This window comes from Nyctereutes procyonoides, unplaced genomic scaffold (genome assembly GCF_905146905.1).
Source record: "Nyctereutes procyonoides isolate TBG_1078 unplaced genomic scaffold, NYPRO_anot_genome, whole genome shotgun sequence".
Classification (NCBI taxonomy): Eukaryota; Metazoa; Chordata; class Mammalia; order Carnivora; family Canidae; genus Nyctereutes; species Nyctereutes procyonoides.
This window is the reverse complement of record NW_026575133.1, coordinates 3,319,111-3,333,315: the sequence shown is the minus strand read 5'-3', so window position 1 is coordinate 3,333,315 and position 14,205 is coordinate 3,319,111. Positions and strand designations below refer to the sequence as shown.

The window sequence follows — 14,205 nt, the reverse complement described above, 5'->3', positions numbered from 1 at the left end:
GATTAATTTTCTGAGAACACTGGTTTCCTGGTGTCACTGCTCTGATTAAGAAATTACATTTTTATTGCAGTGAAATATGCATATTTATCTGTTGTGCCCAAGATTGCGAATCCGAGAAACCACCAAGGAGCCCACACCGATGCAAGCACACGAGAGTTTATTAGCAAGCTTGAGCTTGGGTCCAAGTATACTCCACACAGCAGTGCAGGGGCTTGGACCCGGAAATGGGTTACAGCTGGGTTTTTTATGGGCTGGTGTAGGGGATTTTCAGAAGGGGTGGAGGAATTTTTTTTCATTCCAATATGGGGGAAAGTGTGGGGGAGTTTCTTAAGATCTGATATGGGTTTCTTTGCGAGGGCATTCTGAGCTCTGTTGTCTTTCTGATCTGGGATTCCCTGCCGAGGACATTCTGCAGTTTTTCCTGTAAAGTTCAGCTCTTATTCACAGGGGCCTAAGATGGCTCTACTTGTGCTAATGCTAAACTTGAGGTGGAATGGCCTTAATTTTTCTCGGCTTCCACATATCATTTTAACCATTCACAAGTGTACAGTTCAGTAGCATTAAATAAATTCATAATGTTGTGTAACCATCATCATTGCCTATACCCAAAACTTTTCATCATCCCAACATCATCCCAACAAAACCTCTGTATCCATTAAACAATTACTCCCTCTTCTTCTAGCTCCTGGTAACTTTTATTCTACTTTCTGTGTCTATGAATTTACCCATTCAAAACACTACATTTTGTAAACCATATCTTCCCCCTAATCTTTCAGGTTTCTCCATAATTTAACCACAATCTATTTAACCTTATTTCATCAAGATTTCTAATATACATTCTCCAATCTAATCAGATCTGTTTTCCTGACACGCCATTCTCTCAACCACTCACTGTATTTATATCTATAGTCACTACCACACAGTTATAGCATGCTTAACCTTTGAGTGTTAGAGCTGCTTGTGTCATATATGTCTGCTAGTCTAATCTCATTTTATAGACTGGAGAGCTTAATAACTTGCTTGAAGTCACACACAGACTTCAAGCAGATATGAAGTTCGAAAACACAGAATCCAAGTCTTTTTTTTTTTATGGTGAAAATAGTTGTCATTTTATTTAGCTTATGATTTAAAAAGGTAAATACCATTGGTTATTTTACATATATAATCTGGTCTTGGAAAATTTTACACGAAAAGGAGAATCTTCCAATATAAAATTAAAATGTAATCTTGAGCAGTAAAAACAATATGGTTGTTCTGCAGCACCAAAGAAGACAAAACTCCAGATCCAAAAGCCTCAGAGAACTTTGACAAATATGACCCAGGAGAGATGTAGGATGACCTAGAATCCAAGTCTTTTAAAACAATCTAAAACGATTGTTTTTCAAGCAATTACAACGCCACAGACACATTTCTGAGCATTTTACACTGTACTCTCATACAAGTCCTAAGGAGTCTTTATCACTATTATTTTCATTTTCTATTTCACAAATGAGGAAGTGCCCAATTCAGAGAGCACTTGCCTTCTTTTAATAATTAAATATAATCTTGAATTTTTCTATGTGCATGAATCTTCTCCACATCTAGGCACGTAAGTTCCACAAGGGCAGCGATCACGTCTTTTGTAGCTGCATTCACATTGGTCAGTAAATAAACATATGGGTAAAAGGATTGGCGTGCGCTGTATTTGGAGAATTTGCTCCAATCTTGACACTTTAAGTACAAAGGATCTGAGTAACGACAACAACTCAAATCCTTACAATAAGTGGATGCAGAAGCGTCCTGATCTCACAGTGCTGACGCTCATTAAACCCCAGTTGCCTGGTCCGGCATGTTGCAATTTACAAAGCTGAACCTCAAAAGCCAGATTTGGGTTCTGTCCTTAAACTCCAGGGAGGAGCCAACTCTGAAGGTCCGCGCAGGATCCGAGCACCCACTTAAGTGGGTGGTTACTGTTCCTTCTGACCCGGGTTTGGTTTGGTTTTTGCTGACATTTCGGCTAGGCTGCGTCTGGGTGGCGAGACCCGAAGTCTCCATCAGGCGGCCCAGGTGGGAGCGGGGCTCCAGCCCCACCCCTCTTCGGGTGTGGGCCGGAACTCTGGACGCACTCCGCCCCGCACAAAGATGGCGCAGGGTCCGCGCTGGGCCAATAGGGAGTGGCGTTGCTCCCGGTTGCCTGGGTAACAGCCAATGGGCAGCGGGAATTGCGCCCGGTGCGGCCGCCAGGGATGGCGGCGTCAAGTGGGGCAGGCGCTGGTGGAGGTGGTGGAGAGGCTGGTGGCAGCGGCGAGCCCGGCGGAGCTGTGGTCGCGGCCGCTGGAGCCCCGCGTCGGGGCGTGATCGTCATCCCGAAAGGCGGAGCTCAGGTTGGCCGGCAGCGCAGGAGGGAGGGCGCCCGGAGGGTGCGGTCGGTGAGGAAGACTGAGGACCAGGTCCCCGTCCCAAGATGACTGGGGATCGTGACTCCGTCCAGGATGCGCTGACCAGAGGGCGGGGCCGGTGGGGTGCGGCCCCCGGGCCTCGGGTCTCTGCAGCTGGGGCCGAGGCCGGGGAGAGCCCACCGTACCCGGCCTGGCTAGCGGGTGGCTGGGGGCTGCGTCCCGCGCGGATGGCAGACCCGCGTGAGCAGACACCTGGCCGGGCGCTGGAGCAGAGCTCGGGCGGAGAGAAGGATCAGTGTTGGGATGCGAGAACGGGATGGGAGGAAATGCTGTTAGTTGGGTCTCGGGCTTTGTTTGGCCTGGGCCCGCCTCTCACACTCCCACACCCTGAACCAGAAGCCTCAATTAGTGGGTGGTGGCACCCTGCTGGGTCGTATCTCCAAACTGCTTAGGTATCCGGAGGAGTAACTCGACTTTATTAGAACCCCGTCCAGGCATTTCCTTTTTCATGAAATAGGATAATATCATGGCAGTCCCCATCACCCTCAAGTCTTTTGTAATTTTTTTTTTTTTTTAATTCATGAGAGACAGAGAGAGGCACAGAGACATAGGCAGAGGGAGAAGGCTCCCTGCGGGGATCCCCTTGCGGGACTCGATTCCAGGACCCCGAGATCACGACCTGAGCCAAAGGCAGACGCTCAACCACTGAGCCACCCAGCTGCTCCTCTTTTTTTTTTTAATCTTTTTTCTGGTGTCAGAATTTTCTTCGTACTTTCTCCAATCTAATTGTCCCACAGTCTTCCTAAGTAAGACCCTTATCTATATAAGACTGATGAATCACCGACCTCTGCCTCTGAAACCAGTAATACATTAGATGTTAATTAATTGAATTTAAATAAAATAAACAAAAAAGACCTTTATCTAGTAGCAATACTTTTTTTTTTTAACTTTTCGAGTTCAAGGAAGGTTTACAGTAAAAAGGCTTGTAGTGTCATAAGAAAAGCAGTTATTCCAAGCTAAAAAAATATTTTTTTAAAAAGGAATGTGTGACTTTTCTTCTAGGTTTCTTAGGTTCTAAGTCTAATTTTTGTTCATCAAAGTCTTCCTTTTCTTCTCTTTAGGATTCTCAAAGCCCAAGACTGCTTTCTTTGTAATTAAGAGAACTCTGACAAGAAGGTCATACTCTGGGGAGGCTTTGGAGGAACAATGTAAAGGTATATGTGGGAAAAGCTGGCTGCCTCAAAACAATATTCTTAAAGTGAAAATCTGTTCCTCTTTATGTTAGCTATGTTGTTGTTGTTGTTGTTGTTTTTAATCCTCTGAATTTGGACACAAAATCCTGTGAATGCATAAATATTTTTTTAACAAGTTTGATTTCTAAACTGAAAAAAAGACAAATGGAGTGGAAACAAAAGTTAACATTACAGTCTCCAAGTTCTATTTGGAAATGTCTGGGTCAGGAGAAAATAAAGAGAACTGGGATGTTCAGTTCTCTTTGTGCAGACAAATAGTATACTCATTTCACGAACAAAATAGTCATTTTCTTTTAGATAAATGTTTGGATTGATCCTTTGCAACCTATCTATCAAAAGAGCAGAAAGGGTGGGTATCTGCTTAGAAGCATGATTCTCTTTTGGTTTTGTGACTTGATTCCATATATATAGCTGAAGCCTAAACTCCTAGGTCACCTGTTCTCTTTTAAAATATTTTTTTGGGTAACTGATACAAATACTGATTTGCATGCATATTAAAGTGTTAGGTTTTCAGTCTTCATCAGCACTGGCTATACCATATTAAACTAATTTATCTCAACGAGCATGATTTCTTTTGGGGTCAGTGGCTTTGTAGCTGACTATTACTTAGCATGGCTAATTCGTAAATGAAAATCCCAACACTGTCCCAGGCTGTTATGGTATCAATTATTTGGACATAAGTAGAAGTTTCTAGTCCAATGTGTTCACCAATGGCCTGAGACCCACAGAGTCCATGTGTATCCTTTTATTTATTTTTTTATTTTTTTAAGATTATTTATTTATTTATTCATAGAGATGCAGAGAGAGAGAGGCAGAGACACAGGCAGAGGGAGAAGCAGGCTCCATGCAAAGAGCCTGAGGTGGGACTCGATCCAGGGTCTCCAGGATCAAGCCCTGGGCTGCAGGTGGCCCTAAACCGCTGTGCCACTGGGGCTGCCCCATGTTTATCCTTTAGTTAGCATTTCCGATTGTGTTCTTGGGAATGGACATCATTTTGACCAGCAGCCATTGAAGGGAGTTTTCTCTGTCTCCCTAGATAAAAAAAGGAATGGGAACATCCTTTTGAAAAACAAATGAGAGAGGATGGTGGCAGGGTTAGGTGTAGAGATGATGTTCCAGTTACTATAGGCATATAACATATTACCCCAACCTTAACTTAAAACAACATTATGATGCTTGCAGATTCTGTGAGTCAGGAATTTGTAGAGGGCATCATGGAGATGACTACACTCTGCTCCATGATACTTTAGATGGGATGCCAACACAATGACCAGGAGCTAGAATCATCTGAAGGCTCTTTTGCCCACAGCTGATGCCTAGGCTGGGCTGATTCAAGGATGAGAACTGCCAACTGGAGCACCAACACGTGGCTCTTTGTGGCTCAGCTTCCACACAGCATGGCAACCTCAGAGGATAGACTTCTTCGAGGGTGGCTCAGGTCTCCCAAGTGCAAGTGTACCAGTGGGCAAGAGGGAAGATGCATCACCTTTTCTGGCCTGACCTCAGAACATGCCATCTCTTCCACCATGTTCTATTGGTTGAAGCAATCACAAGCCTGCCCAGATTCAAAGAAGAGGAGTTAGAGTCCCCCTTTTGATGGGGCAGTGGCAAGGTCAAATTCTAGAACACGTAATACAGGGGATACTAATGCAAATGTCTTTGGAAAATACAATATGCCACAGTTGGTAATTAGAGGAAGATCTTTTCAGTTTCATTGGCATCTTTAAAAAATTTAGGTTATATTCCCTCAGAGCTCAAAGCATGCCAAAAGGGTGGCTACGTTTATAGTTTGAGAGGCTGGCTAGTACTTTGTCTAGAGATAGTCTTCATTTTTTTTTAAGACTTTATTTATTCACGAGAGACACACAGAGAGAGAGAGAGGCACAGGCACAGGCACAGGGAGAAGCAGGCTCCATGCAGGGAGCCCGACATGGGAATCGATCCCGGGTCTGCAGGATCAGGCCCTGGGCTGAAGGCGGCACTAAACCGCTGAGCCACCCGGGCTGCCCTAGAGATAGTCTTCAGACTGGAGAACTGCTGTTCCCTTTTTCTCAGGGACCTTCTGGTGGTCCCTGTGAAACAAATGGGTTGCCGCTATTTGGAAGTTTCACATAGCCTTAAGAACAAGTAAACAAATCCTGGAGCCTGCTGCCCCTGGGCCCTGGATCCCGGGCAATCAGATTGACCCCTCATATGGTACTGCAATAACTCCTTACAGACCTCTGAGTGAAGACAAGGTAACAGCTGCCAGACATTGGAAGGAAATGCCTTTATCTTATCATCTCCCTGCATAAAGCGTGATTTTGCGTTTATGTTTCAGAACGGCTATTTAGTTATGAGATTTATTTTCAGATACGGCCTTTAAGATTCTGACTTGTTAAAAAAAAAAAAAAAAAAAGATTCTGACTTGTTTTGAAGGAATGAAATATTTCAGATTTGCTCCAGAGACTAACTGAGTACGCTGACTTCATTAGTTCTGGGAAGAGCTGAAGACATCCTATAGTTATCAAAGCCTATCTGGACTGGAAAGAGTTTTCCTCTACAGTTTCGATGGAAAATTGCTTCTTTTCTTCTCATTAATGTTGTATTTGCAGTGGAGTCATGCTGACCTCGACCCCAGGCACACCGATGCTGGGCTGACAGCAAGAGGCTTGAGGCTGAAATTGGATGCCAACCTTGTGGAACATTGGTGGAACAGAGATGGCACACCAGGGCCCAGTGTCACCAATCAGAGAAAATAGCCCCAGAGGTTCCCAAGGGCTTTAAGACATAAAGAAAATGATCCCTACATGAGGATATCTTCCACTGTGTGAGAGAACCTGGGTATAGAGCTCCCGAGTAGCAACAGTGAGAAAATCCCTGGTGGAGCTGTTGCAGGGGTTCCCAGACATCACTGGAAGAGCATCCAAAACTGGCCTCATTGTGGGGTAGAAACGGATGTTGCTCCCTGTTTGGGTGAGAGCAGGGATTCTCTCCTGAGAAGGGATTCTCGGAACTCATCTGTTCTCATAGGTGGGATGAAACAGGAGTTTGGAGACAGGGCCAGGGCCCAGAAGATATGACTGAGCCCTGCTCTGTTCAAGCCCAGCTGTTTGCATGTCAGACCATTTCTGGGCTTATGGCATTTGTATTCAAAAGCATTGTGACATAGGCCAAAATTAAAACATCCCATGAGGTGGTGATAAAAAAACAGACAAGTGGCAATTATAGTTTACCTTCTCCCACCTTAGAATTTACCTCTGGCAAAATTGCTGAGTTTTTTTCCCAAATGTTATTTGAATTACGTTGGTAGCATTTTTATACCGAGACTTTAGAGAAATTTCCATTACAGTAAGTGAATGTGTGAGTTTAGGTGTCTTACATTTGAAGGAGGAAAAGAATGACATTTAATGGATAGGGCCCTGTGGTATTCTAGTTACTTTCACATGTCTTATTTAATTTAATCCATGCCAATTCTCTGAGGTAGGTATCTTTTCTCCACTTTATAGAGGAGGAGACTGAGGTTTAGAGGCATTTAAGTAACCTTCCCAAGGCTACACAGTGCACTGGGATGGGAACCCAGTGTTGGTGCTCCCCGACCCACACAGGACTTGAAGGAAGCTTGCTGTTGGCAGCAGGCCTGGAGGGATTTAAAAACTCACTCCTGTTTGGCCCTCCAGGCCTGCCCCCCATGCTCTGAAGAAGAGATGCACTTGTCCTGTCTAGCTTAATCAGATGCTTGAGGGTTAGACTCTAGGTTCATTATTAATACCAGAGGACCAGGCAGCCCCGGTGGCACAGTGGTTTAGAGCCGCCTGCAGCCTGGGGTGTGATCCTGGAGACCCGGGATCGAGTCCCACATCAGGCTTCCTGCATGGAGCCTGCTTCTCTCTCTGCCTGTGTCTCTGCCTCTCTCTCGCTCTCTCTGAATGAATAAATAAGTAAATCTTAAAAAAAAAAAATACCAGAGGACCTTTCAGTGGTGATTTATAGGTCAGAGAATTTTCACACATAGTGTATCTGTTTATTGGAGTAATAGTAGCCATACTTCAAACTGTGTAGCCCTCTAACATTGTGCTTGTTAAAACTGCAGATTCCCAGGCTCTAACATACAGAATCTGATTCAGTATATCCAGGTTTGGGCCTAGGACTCTGCAGTGTCACAGTCACTTGCAAATACGTTGTATTGCTTAGGTCTGGAAAAGATGAGGTGAGTAAACAAACCTAGGGAAATTAAAAAGAACTAGGGATTGCACTTTTAAAAATATGTCAAATGTTTCTGTTCATCTCTGTATTTAATGATATTTTAGGTATCTTAATATCCTTAAAAAATATCTTTGAATACAAGTATTCTTTTACTGCAAACCTGAAGCCATACCTAGCCAGTCTCCGAATGTTATTGGGTTGTTTGTTTATCTCTGTCATTGTCACTCCTGCCTTCTTCTCCCATGACACTGTTATCCCCCTCGGTCAGGCCTTATGATCTTGTGCCTGGGCGTATCAGTTAGCTTTTGCTAGATAGTAACACACCACCTCAAAACATAGCAGTTTAAAACAACTACCATGTATTTAGTCCAACATTCCGTGGGTCAGTAGTCTGGACCTGGGCTCAGCAGCAGCTCTGCTGATCATGCCTGAGCTCACCCATGCATCTGTGGTCAGTTGGTACAGTTCCACATGACCCTTGGCAATAGCCAACTAGCCTGGGCTTGTCCACACGGGGCCAGAACAGTTAGTTCCTAGTGTTGTGAGAGGGCAAGCCCTGTGTACGAGCACTCGCCAAGCCTCTGCTGTATCCCTTTTGCTAATGTTCCATTAGCCCAACCAACTCCTATAATCCACCCGGACCCAGTGGGTGGAGGAATAAACTGCCTGTTAATAGAGGTGGTGCCATGTCCTAACACAAGGGCATGAGCAGAGGGAGAGTAATTTGTGCTCATTTTCACAGTCTCCTGAATGATCACATCTGTCTTGCAAGCTTTTCTGGCTGTGGGCTCTTGCCGCTCCAAAGCATCCTGTTTCCTGCTGACCCATTCGTTTTTCCGCAAGCACCCCTTTCAGATTACTTGCCTGTTCAAAAATCCCCAGAGCCTTTGTCTTTCCCCCACCTTATTAGCTGTAAATTCTTCTGCCTAGCTTTCCAAGATCCCCTTAGAGTGGCCTGATCCTAAAAGCAGAGTGTGCAACACGAGAGATAAAGAATGAGCAGCAGGCAGGGGAGGCCAGGACCCGAGTTCCAGCCCAGCCACTGACTGGCTTTTCACTTCCTTCTCTCCGTCTTTGAAATGATGGAGTTTGGATTTAAATCTGAGAGGCTGGGACACCTGGGTGGCTCAGTGGTTGAGTGTCTGCCTTTGGCTCTGGACATGATCCCAGATTCCTGGGATCTAGTCCCACATTGGGTTATTTGCATGGAGCCTACTTCTCCCTCTGCCTGTGTCTCTGCCTCTCTTTATGTGTCTCTCATGAATGAATAAATAAAATCTTTAAATCAATCAATCTGAGAGGCTTTTTTTTTTTTTTTCAGATTTCAGAGTTTGGCTGAGTACCTAGATAGACTTATTTCCTATTACTCCTTAAATAAACCTTCAAGTGCAATAAGACCCAACTTAATATTTTCCCACCGACCATCCAGGTTATGTTGCTGTTTGTGCTTCCATTCCTCAGGTTTTCTCCATGGGCAGCTGCCCTTTGCTTTCTTGACTGCTTGCTTTCAGTTGTGCCCATCCCTTGCGGGTTTGTTTTTTTTTTTTTTTAAGATTTTTATTTATTATTTATTTGAGAGAGAGTGAACACACAAGCAGGGGGAGGGACATATGGAGAGGGAGAAGCAGACTCCCCACTGAGCAGGGAGCCCAATGCAGGACTTAATCCCAGGACCCTGGGATCATGACCTGAGCCAAAGGCAGACATTTAACTGACTGAGTCACCCAGGCTCCCCAACCATCCCTTGTCTTTGTACATCTCTACCATCCAGTTTGGCACTTAATTACATTACCTCTCATATTGCTCAGTATGTCAGCTACTAGTCTTACCAACTAGACTGTAAACTCATTGAAGGAAGAGACCATATTTTATACATCAACTAAATACAGAGTACGTATCAAGCAAATATTTGTAAATTCATCCTCAATTTCTATCTATAGAAAATTGGAACTGGCTGATAACTTTTTTTGTTGTTTGTTTTTTAGATTTTATTTATTTATTTGAGAGAGAGCATGAGTCAGGGGAAAGGGCAGAGGGAGAGGGTGAAAGAGAATCCCAAGCAGACTCCACACTGAGCACAAAGCCCAGTGCAGGGCTCGATCCCAAAACCCTGAGATCACTACCTGAGCTGAAACCAAGAGTCAGAAGCTTAACCAACTGAGCCACTCAGGTGCCCCAGGCTGATAACTTTTAAGTTGGAGGATAAGACTGCTTGAGCCAAGGTGGTGATGCTGGGGGTGGGGAGGTTGGAGAGGTGGGCATGTTTGTTAAATGTATCCAGGGTAATATATATATACTCACTGGGCTAGTTTATAGAATGTTTCTGCAAAATTGCTTTGCAGGCCTTTCCTCCAACCATCCCATGACTCTGGTTCTCTCCTCTGTTTCCTGCAGTTTTTATCCTTTTCTTCCTTCCATAGCTGTCACCATGACCCTGACAAAAGGTTCCTTCACCTACTCCAGCGGGGAGGAATATCGTGGAGAGTGGAAGGAAGGTAAGAGAATCCCTGGGGGATCAAGTGAGGAACCCTTCATTTGGCTGAAGGACAAACGTATCAGGCTAGATAAGCCAACTGCATGAGTCTTCATGTCTAACTCCAGGATTTAACCTGAATAGTGCCTTGCCTTTCTTTGATTTTAGGATTAAATAAAGGAATTAGGGATCCCTGGGTGGCGCAGCGGTTTGGCGCCTGCCTTTGGCCCAGGGCAGGATCCTGGAGACCCGGGATCGAATCCCACGTCGGGCTCCCGGTGCATGGAGCCTGCTTCTCCCTCTGCCTGTGTCTCTGCCTCTCTCTCTCTCTCTCTGTGACTATCATAAATAAATAAGAATTTTAAAAAAATTAAAAAAAATAAATAAAGGAATTAGAAAACCTCATTGTTTGCCCAGTAAGTTAAGGAAGACCTGGAAATTAGGACAGATACTCAAGGGTAAATGACAGTCATTTCCTTGAATTTTCTGTGACAGCTCCTTGCATTTGGAAGTGTCTATTCACAGGCTTAGTGAAATTCCGCAGAGCCTGAGAAACACAGTCTGACCATTTAAGAGCCTCATGGGGCCAGTCCTAGCAAGCCAGGAACTGCCCCGAGGAGCCGTGACTTCCAACAGTTGTGCCAGGGAAGAGTTCAGCCCGTTTCAACATGCACCCCATTCTTTTCACGTTAGATACCTGCGGCTGATGAATTCTTGAGCCCTGAGAGGAGAAACTGGACAGACGGGATGTAACCTTGCCTCCCCAACACCTGCCGTCCCCTCAGATCTGGCCAGTTAGAGGCGCCAGTCTGCTAGGCGGTCTCTATCCCCTAGAGGAACTCCCTTGTACTCTCCTGGAAAGACATGATTGCTCCTCCAGCATCGTGCCATTTTTCTGGTCAGTTCAGTGGATAACAAAGCCTGAATCATTGCCATCAGTCAGACTGTTCGGTTTGTCCCCTAGCTTCACGGTGCCATGTGGCACTTTTTTTCTCTCAGAGAGGCAACATTTAAGTCAGTGTTGAGAGTTCTCCGGTCCAGATGCCCACTGCATTTGCATTCTTACTCTGCCACTTAACAGCTCTGTGGTCTTAAGGAAGTGATTTAGCTTCTCCTAGCCTTACTTTCTGCATCGGTGAAATGGGAATAATAATAGTACTGTGCCTATCTCTTCATGTCGTGAGGATTAGATAGGATGATAAATACAAAGTGAGAAGAGTGCCTGACATGGAGTAAAGGCACTCTGGTAGCTAGTGTTATTTTTTTTTTTAAGATTTTATTTATTTATTCATAGACAGTGAGAAAGGCAGAGACACAGGCAGAGGGAGAAGCAGGCATCATACAGAGAGCCTGATGTGGGACTCGATCCAGGGTCTCCAGATCACGCCCTGGGCTGCAGGCGGCGCTAAACCGCTGTGCCACTGGGGCTGCCCGCTAGTGTTATTTTTAAGTGCTCTCTTGTTCATACTTAGTGAGACCTGCTCCAAATCTGATGCTTGTGACAAGATGGGAAGGTCCTGGAAGCCGGATTTTCCTGGTGCCTGCTCTGGGTAGTAGTTCTCTGCCCTGCTAACATCACTGCTTCTCTCCTTTTGTTTGTGCATGGGGTGACAAAAGACAAGGGAGGTTGGGTAAGGAGGGTGTTCCTGAAGCTGCTTCTGAACCCTGACAACTGTCTTTCTCTTTGCCTAGGCCGCAGACATGGTTTTGGTCAACTGGTGTTTGCAGATGGTGGCACCTACCTGGGTCATTTTGAGAATGGGCTCTTTAATGGCTTCGGGGTACTGACCTTCTCAGATGGCTCAAGGTAAGTATTGGGTCATTCTTTTCTCAGCTTTGATAGTGATAAATAGCTGGTCAGACCTGAGCTTGACCCAGGCCCTCTGAAAACAGGCGAGAAGTAAGCAGTTCTTTTATTAGTTACTTTATAAATAGATCTAAAATTTGAAATGGCAAGGAGCCGAATGACCTTCCACCCCACTGCCATTCTCTTCCGTTATCTCCTTGGGATTAAGGCCTCATATCACACATGCTCTCTGGCCCTTGTCTGCTGGCTAGGAGTGGGGTGGGTGGGAGCAGGCCAGAACTCTGAAATAAGCAGAATCCACCCCACTCCTTGGCATTAATATGTAAAACTCATTGGTAGCTGCTTCACCACCCTGCTATGTTTCTGCAGGTATGAGGGGGAGTTTGCCCAGGGCAAGTTTAATGGCGTCGGAGTCTTCATTCGACATGACAACATGACATTTGAAGGGGAATTTAAAAATGGCAGAGTAGACGGTTTTGGTAAGTCACCAGCCGGACAGGTGACTGGGGGAAGCACAAGATGGGTAGAAGTACACCTCGCTAGCGTTAATGCTAGCGTTAATGCTTTCAGGGGTGTCTACCAGTCCTTTGCGATTGTGCCCTAACACCCACCCATCCATCGAACTTGCCAATTCAGTGCTCTGGAGTAGAGCTGCAAGTTTTCCTCCTCCACCGATCCACAGTACCAAGCTGCTTTCTGAGTCACTGATGCCCTTGTCAATCCCATGTTTTCTCTGTCCCCCTCAAAGGCCTGCTGACTTTCCCTGATGGTTCTCATGGAATACCCCGCAATGAAGGTCTGTTTGAGAACAACAAGCTGCTGCGGCGTGAGAAGTGCTCGGCGGTCGTCCAGCGAGCCCAGAGTGCCTCCAAGTCAGCCAGAAATCTCACTGCCTGATGGGCGTTGTGCACCAGCTGACAAGCACTGGGCAAAGCCATGGCCCCGTCACTCACTCGAGGTGTATAAATGAACCAGATGTGAGTGGAGATGAGAATCCCCACAGAGCAGAAGCCTTGAGATGTGCCCCATCACCTGCGAGGCAGGGATTCGATCACACAGTCGTGAGGACTCTGGCCCCACCTTGGTGGCCCACAGCAGGGTCACCAGTTCTGTCTCTGCTTATCTCGCTGGTTCGTATTCTCTGTCCCTAACGCCTCAGGTTGACCAGTGCAGACCTGCTTCTACTTGATCTCCTGCCAAGGGACACAGGATCTCTTCATTCTGCCTGTATTTGGGGCAGATGATCCTAGCCCCAATTAGGGCTAGTGCTTTGTGTTACCCTGGAGAAACAGAGAGAAAGATGGGGGTGGCTTTGACAGCTCAGCAGTCCTAGGAAAGTCAAAGCCAGTGCTTTTCCATGTGTCACCCCCTTGTTTGCTGCTGGTTGGCTTCATGGCCCTAGGCCTTCCACTTGTCCCACCAGGTTGGTATTTGTGTCTGCTTAGTTCCCCTGTGAAGGGTTCGGTAAGAGTGCTGTTTCCCTCTCCTGTGACTGTACAAGCTGTCTTCCTTACCTGAGTTCCAGCAGCTAGTCTGTGCCCCATTTGTGCCTCTCTCCTTCCTTAGACACAGGACAGGATCCCTTTTGGGGATAGTCAAGAAACTCTTTTGAGGAGTCATCTCATCACATGTATTTATTCCTTACTCCAGGGCAGAGGGCAGACATTTCTGGGCCACATCAGGCTCTACCATGGAGTGATTGAATCCTTAGGGATGGCTTTGGCTGACACAGCCCCTTCCCAGTGGATCAGTAGGCCAGACCCACCTCCACCCCTTGGAGTTTGGGGAGAACTGGACCTATCCTAGGATTGCAGTGAACCAAAAGAGAATTTGGCTCCTTACATTTGGTTCACTGTTAACTCTTCCACCACAAGAGGCCTGGAGGTCAGATCTTGATGGATGGGATCCCTACATAGTTCATCACAGAGGCCTCCAGTTCTCCTGTGACCCAGACATGCCCACTCCACTCCCAGCCCCCATCCTCACACTGAGTGTCTCCTCAACAGCAGATTGTGGTGGAAATTATAGCCGTGTGCCTCTATTTATTCTCTGAGTTGTACTGTAGAAACATGTTTATTAGGAATAAACAAAATCACCCGAACTGCCTCT

The 14,205-nt window shown here is 45.9% G+C and overlaps 1 protein-coding gene across 3 annotated transcripts; it reads left to right on the top strand.

Moving 5' to 3' along the window:
- The first annotated feature begins 1,159 nt into the window (after positions 1-1,159).
- Positions 1,160-14,197, top strand: MORN4 (MORN repeat containing 4). Of its 3 annotated transcripts, none has more exons than XM_055300640.1 (6): positions 1,161-2,363; positions 3,500-3,592; positions 10,237-10,311; positions 11,982-12,096; positions 12,466-12,575; positions 12,845-14,197. In XM_055300640.1, exons 1-6 carry the CDS (start codon positions 1,829-1,831, stop codon positions 12,991-12,993), a joined length of 1,077 nt encoding a protein of 358 aa, XP_055156615.1. In that variant the 5' UTR covers positions 1,161-1,828; the 3' UTR covers positions 12,994-14,197. The 3 variants fall into 3 exon arrangements, with proteins under 3 accessions (XP_055156616.1, XP_055156615.1, XP_055156617.1); XM_055300642.1 differs by having other exon boundaries at positions 2,344-2,363; positions 10,211-10,311; XM_055300641.1 differs by lacking the exon at positions 3,500-3,592 and having other exon boundaries at positions 1,160-2,363.
- Positions 14,198-14,205: the final 8 nt, after the last annotated feature.

What these genes read in the sequence shown, in the direction of transcription:
- MORN4 (XM_055300640.1), top strand. Translation starts at nt 1,829, where the DNA reads ATGTTGCAATTTACAAAGCTGAACCTCAAAAGCCAGATTTGGGTTCTG. An exon ending in TTTGGAGGAACAATGTAAAG is followed by an intron (nt 3,593 to 10,236) that starts GTATATGTGGGA and finishes TTCCTTCCATAG; the next exon opens with CTGTCACCATGACCCTGACA. An exon ending in TGGCAGAGTAGACGGTTTTG is followed by an intron (nt 12,576 to 12,844) that starts GTAAGTCACCAG and finishes TCCCCCTCAAAG; the next exon opens with GCCTGCTGACTTTCCCTGAT.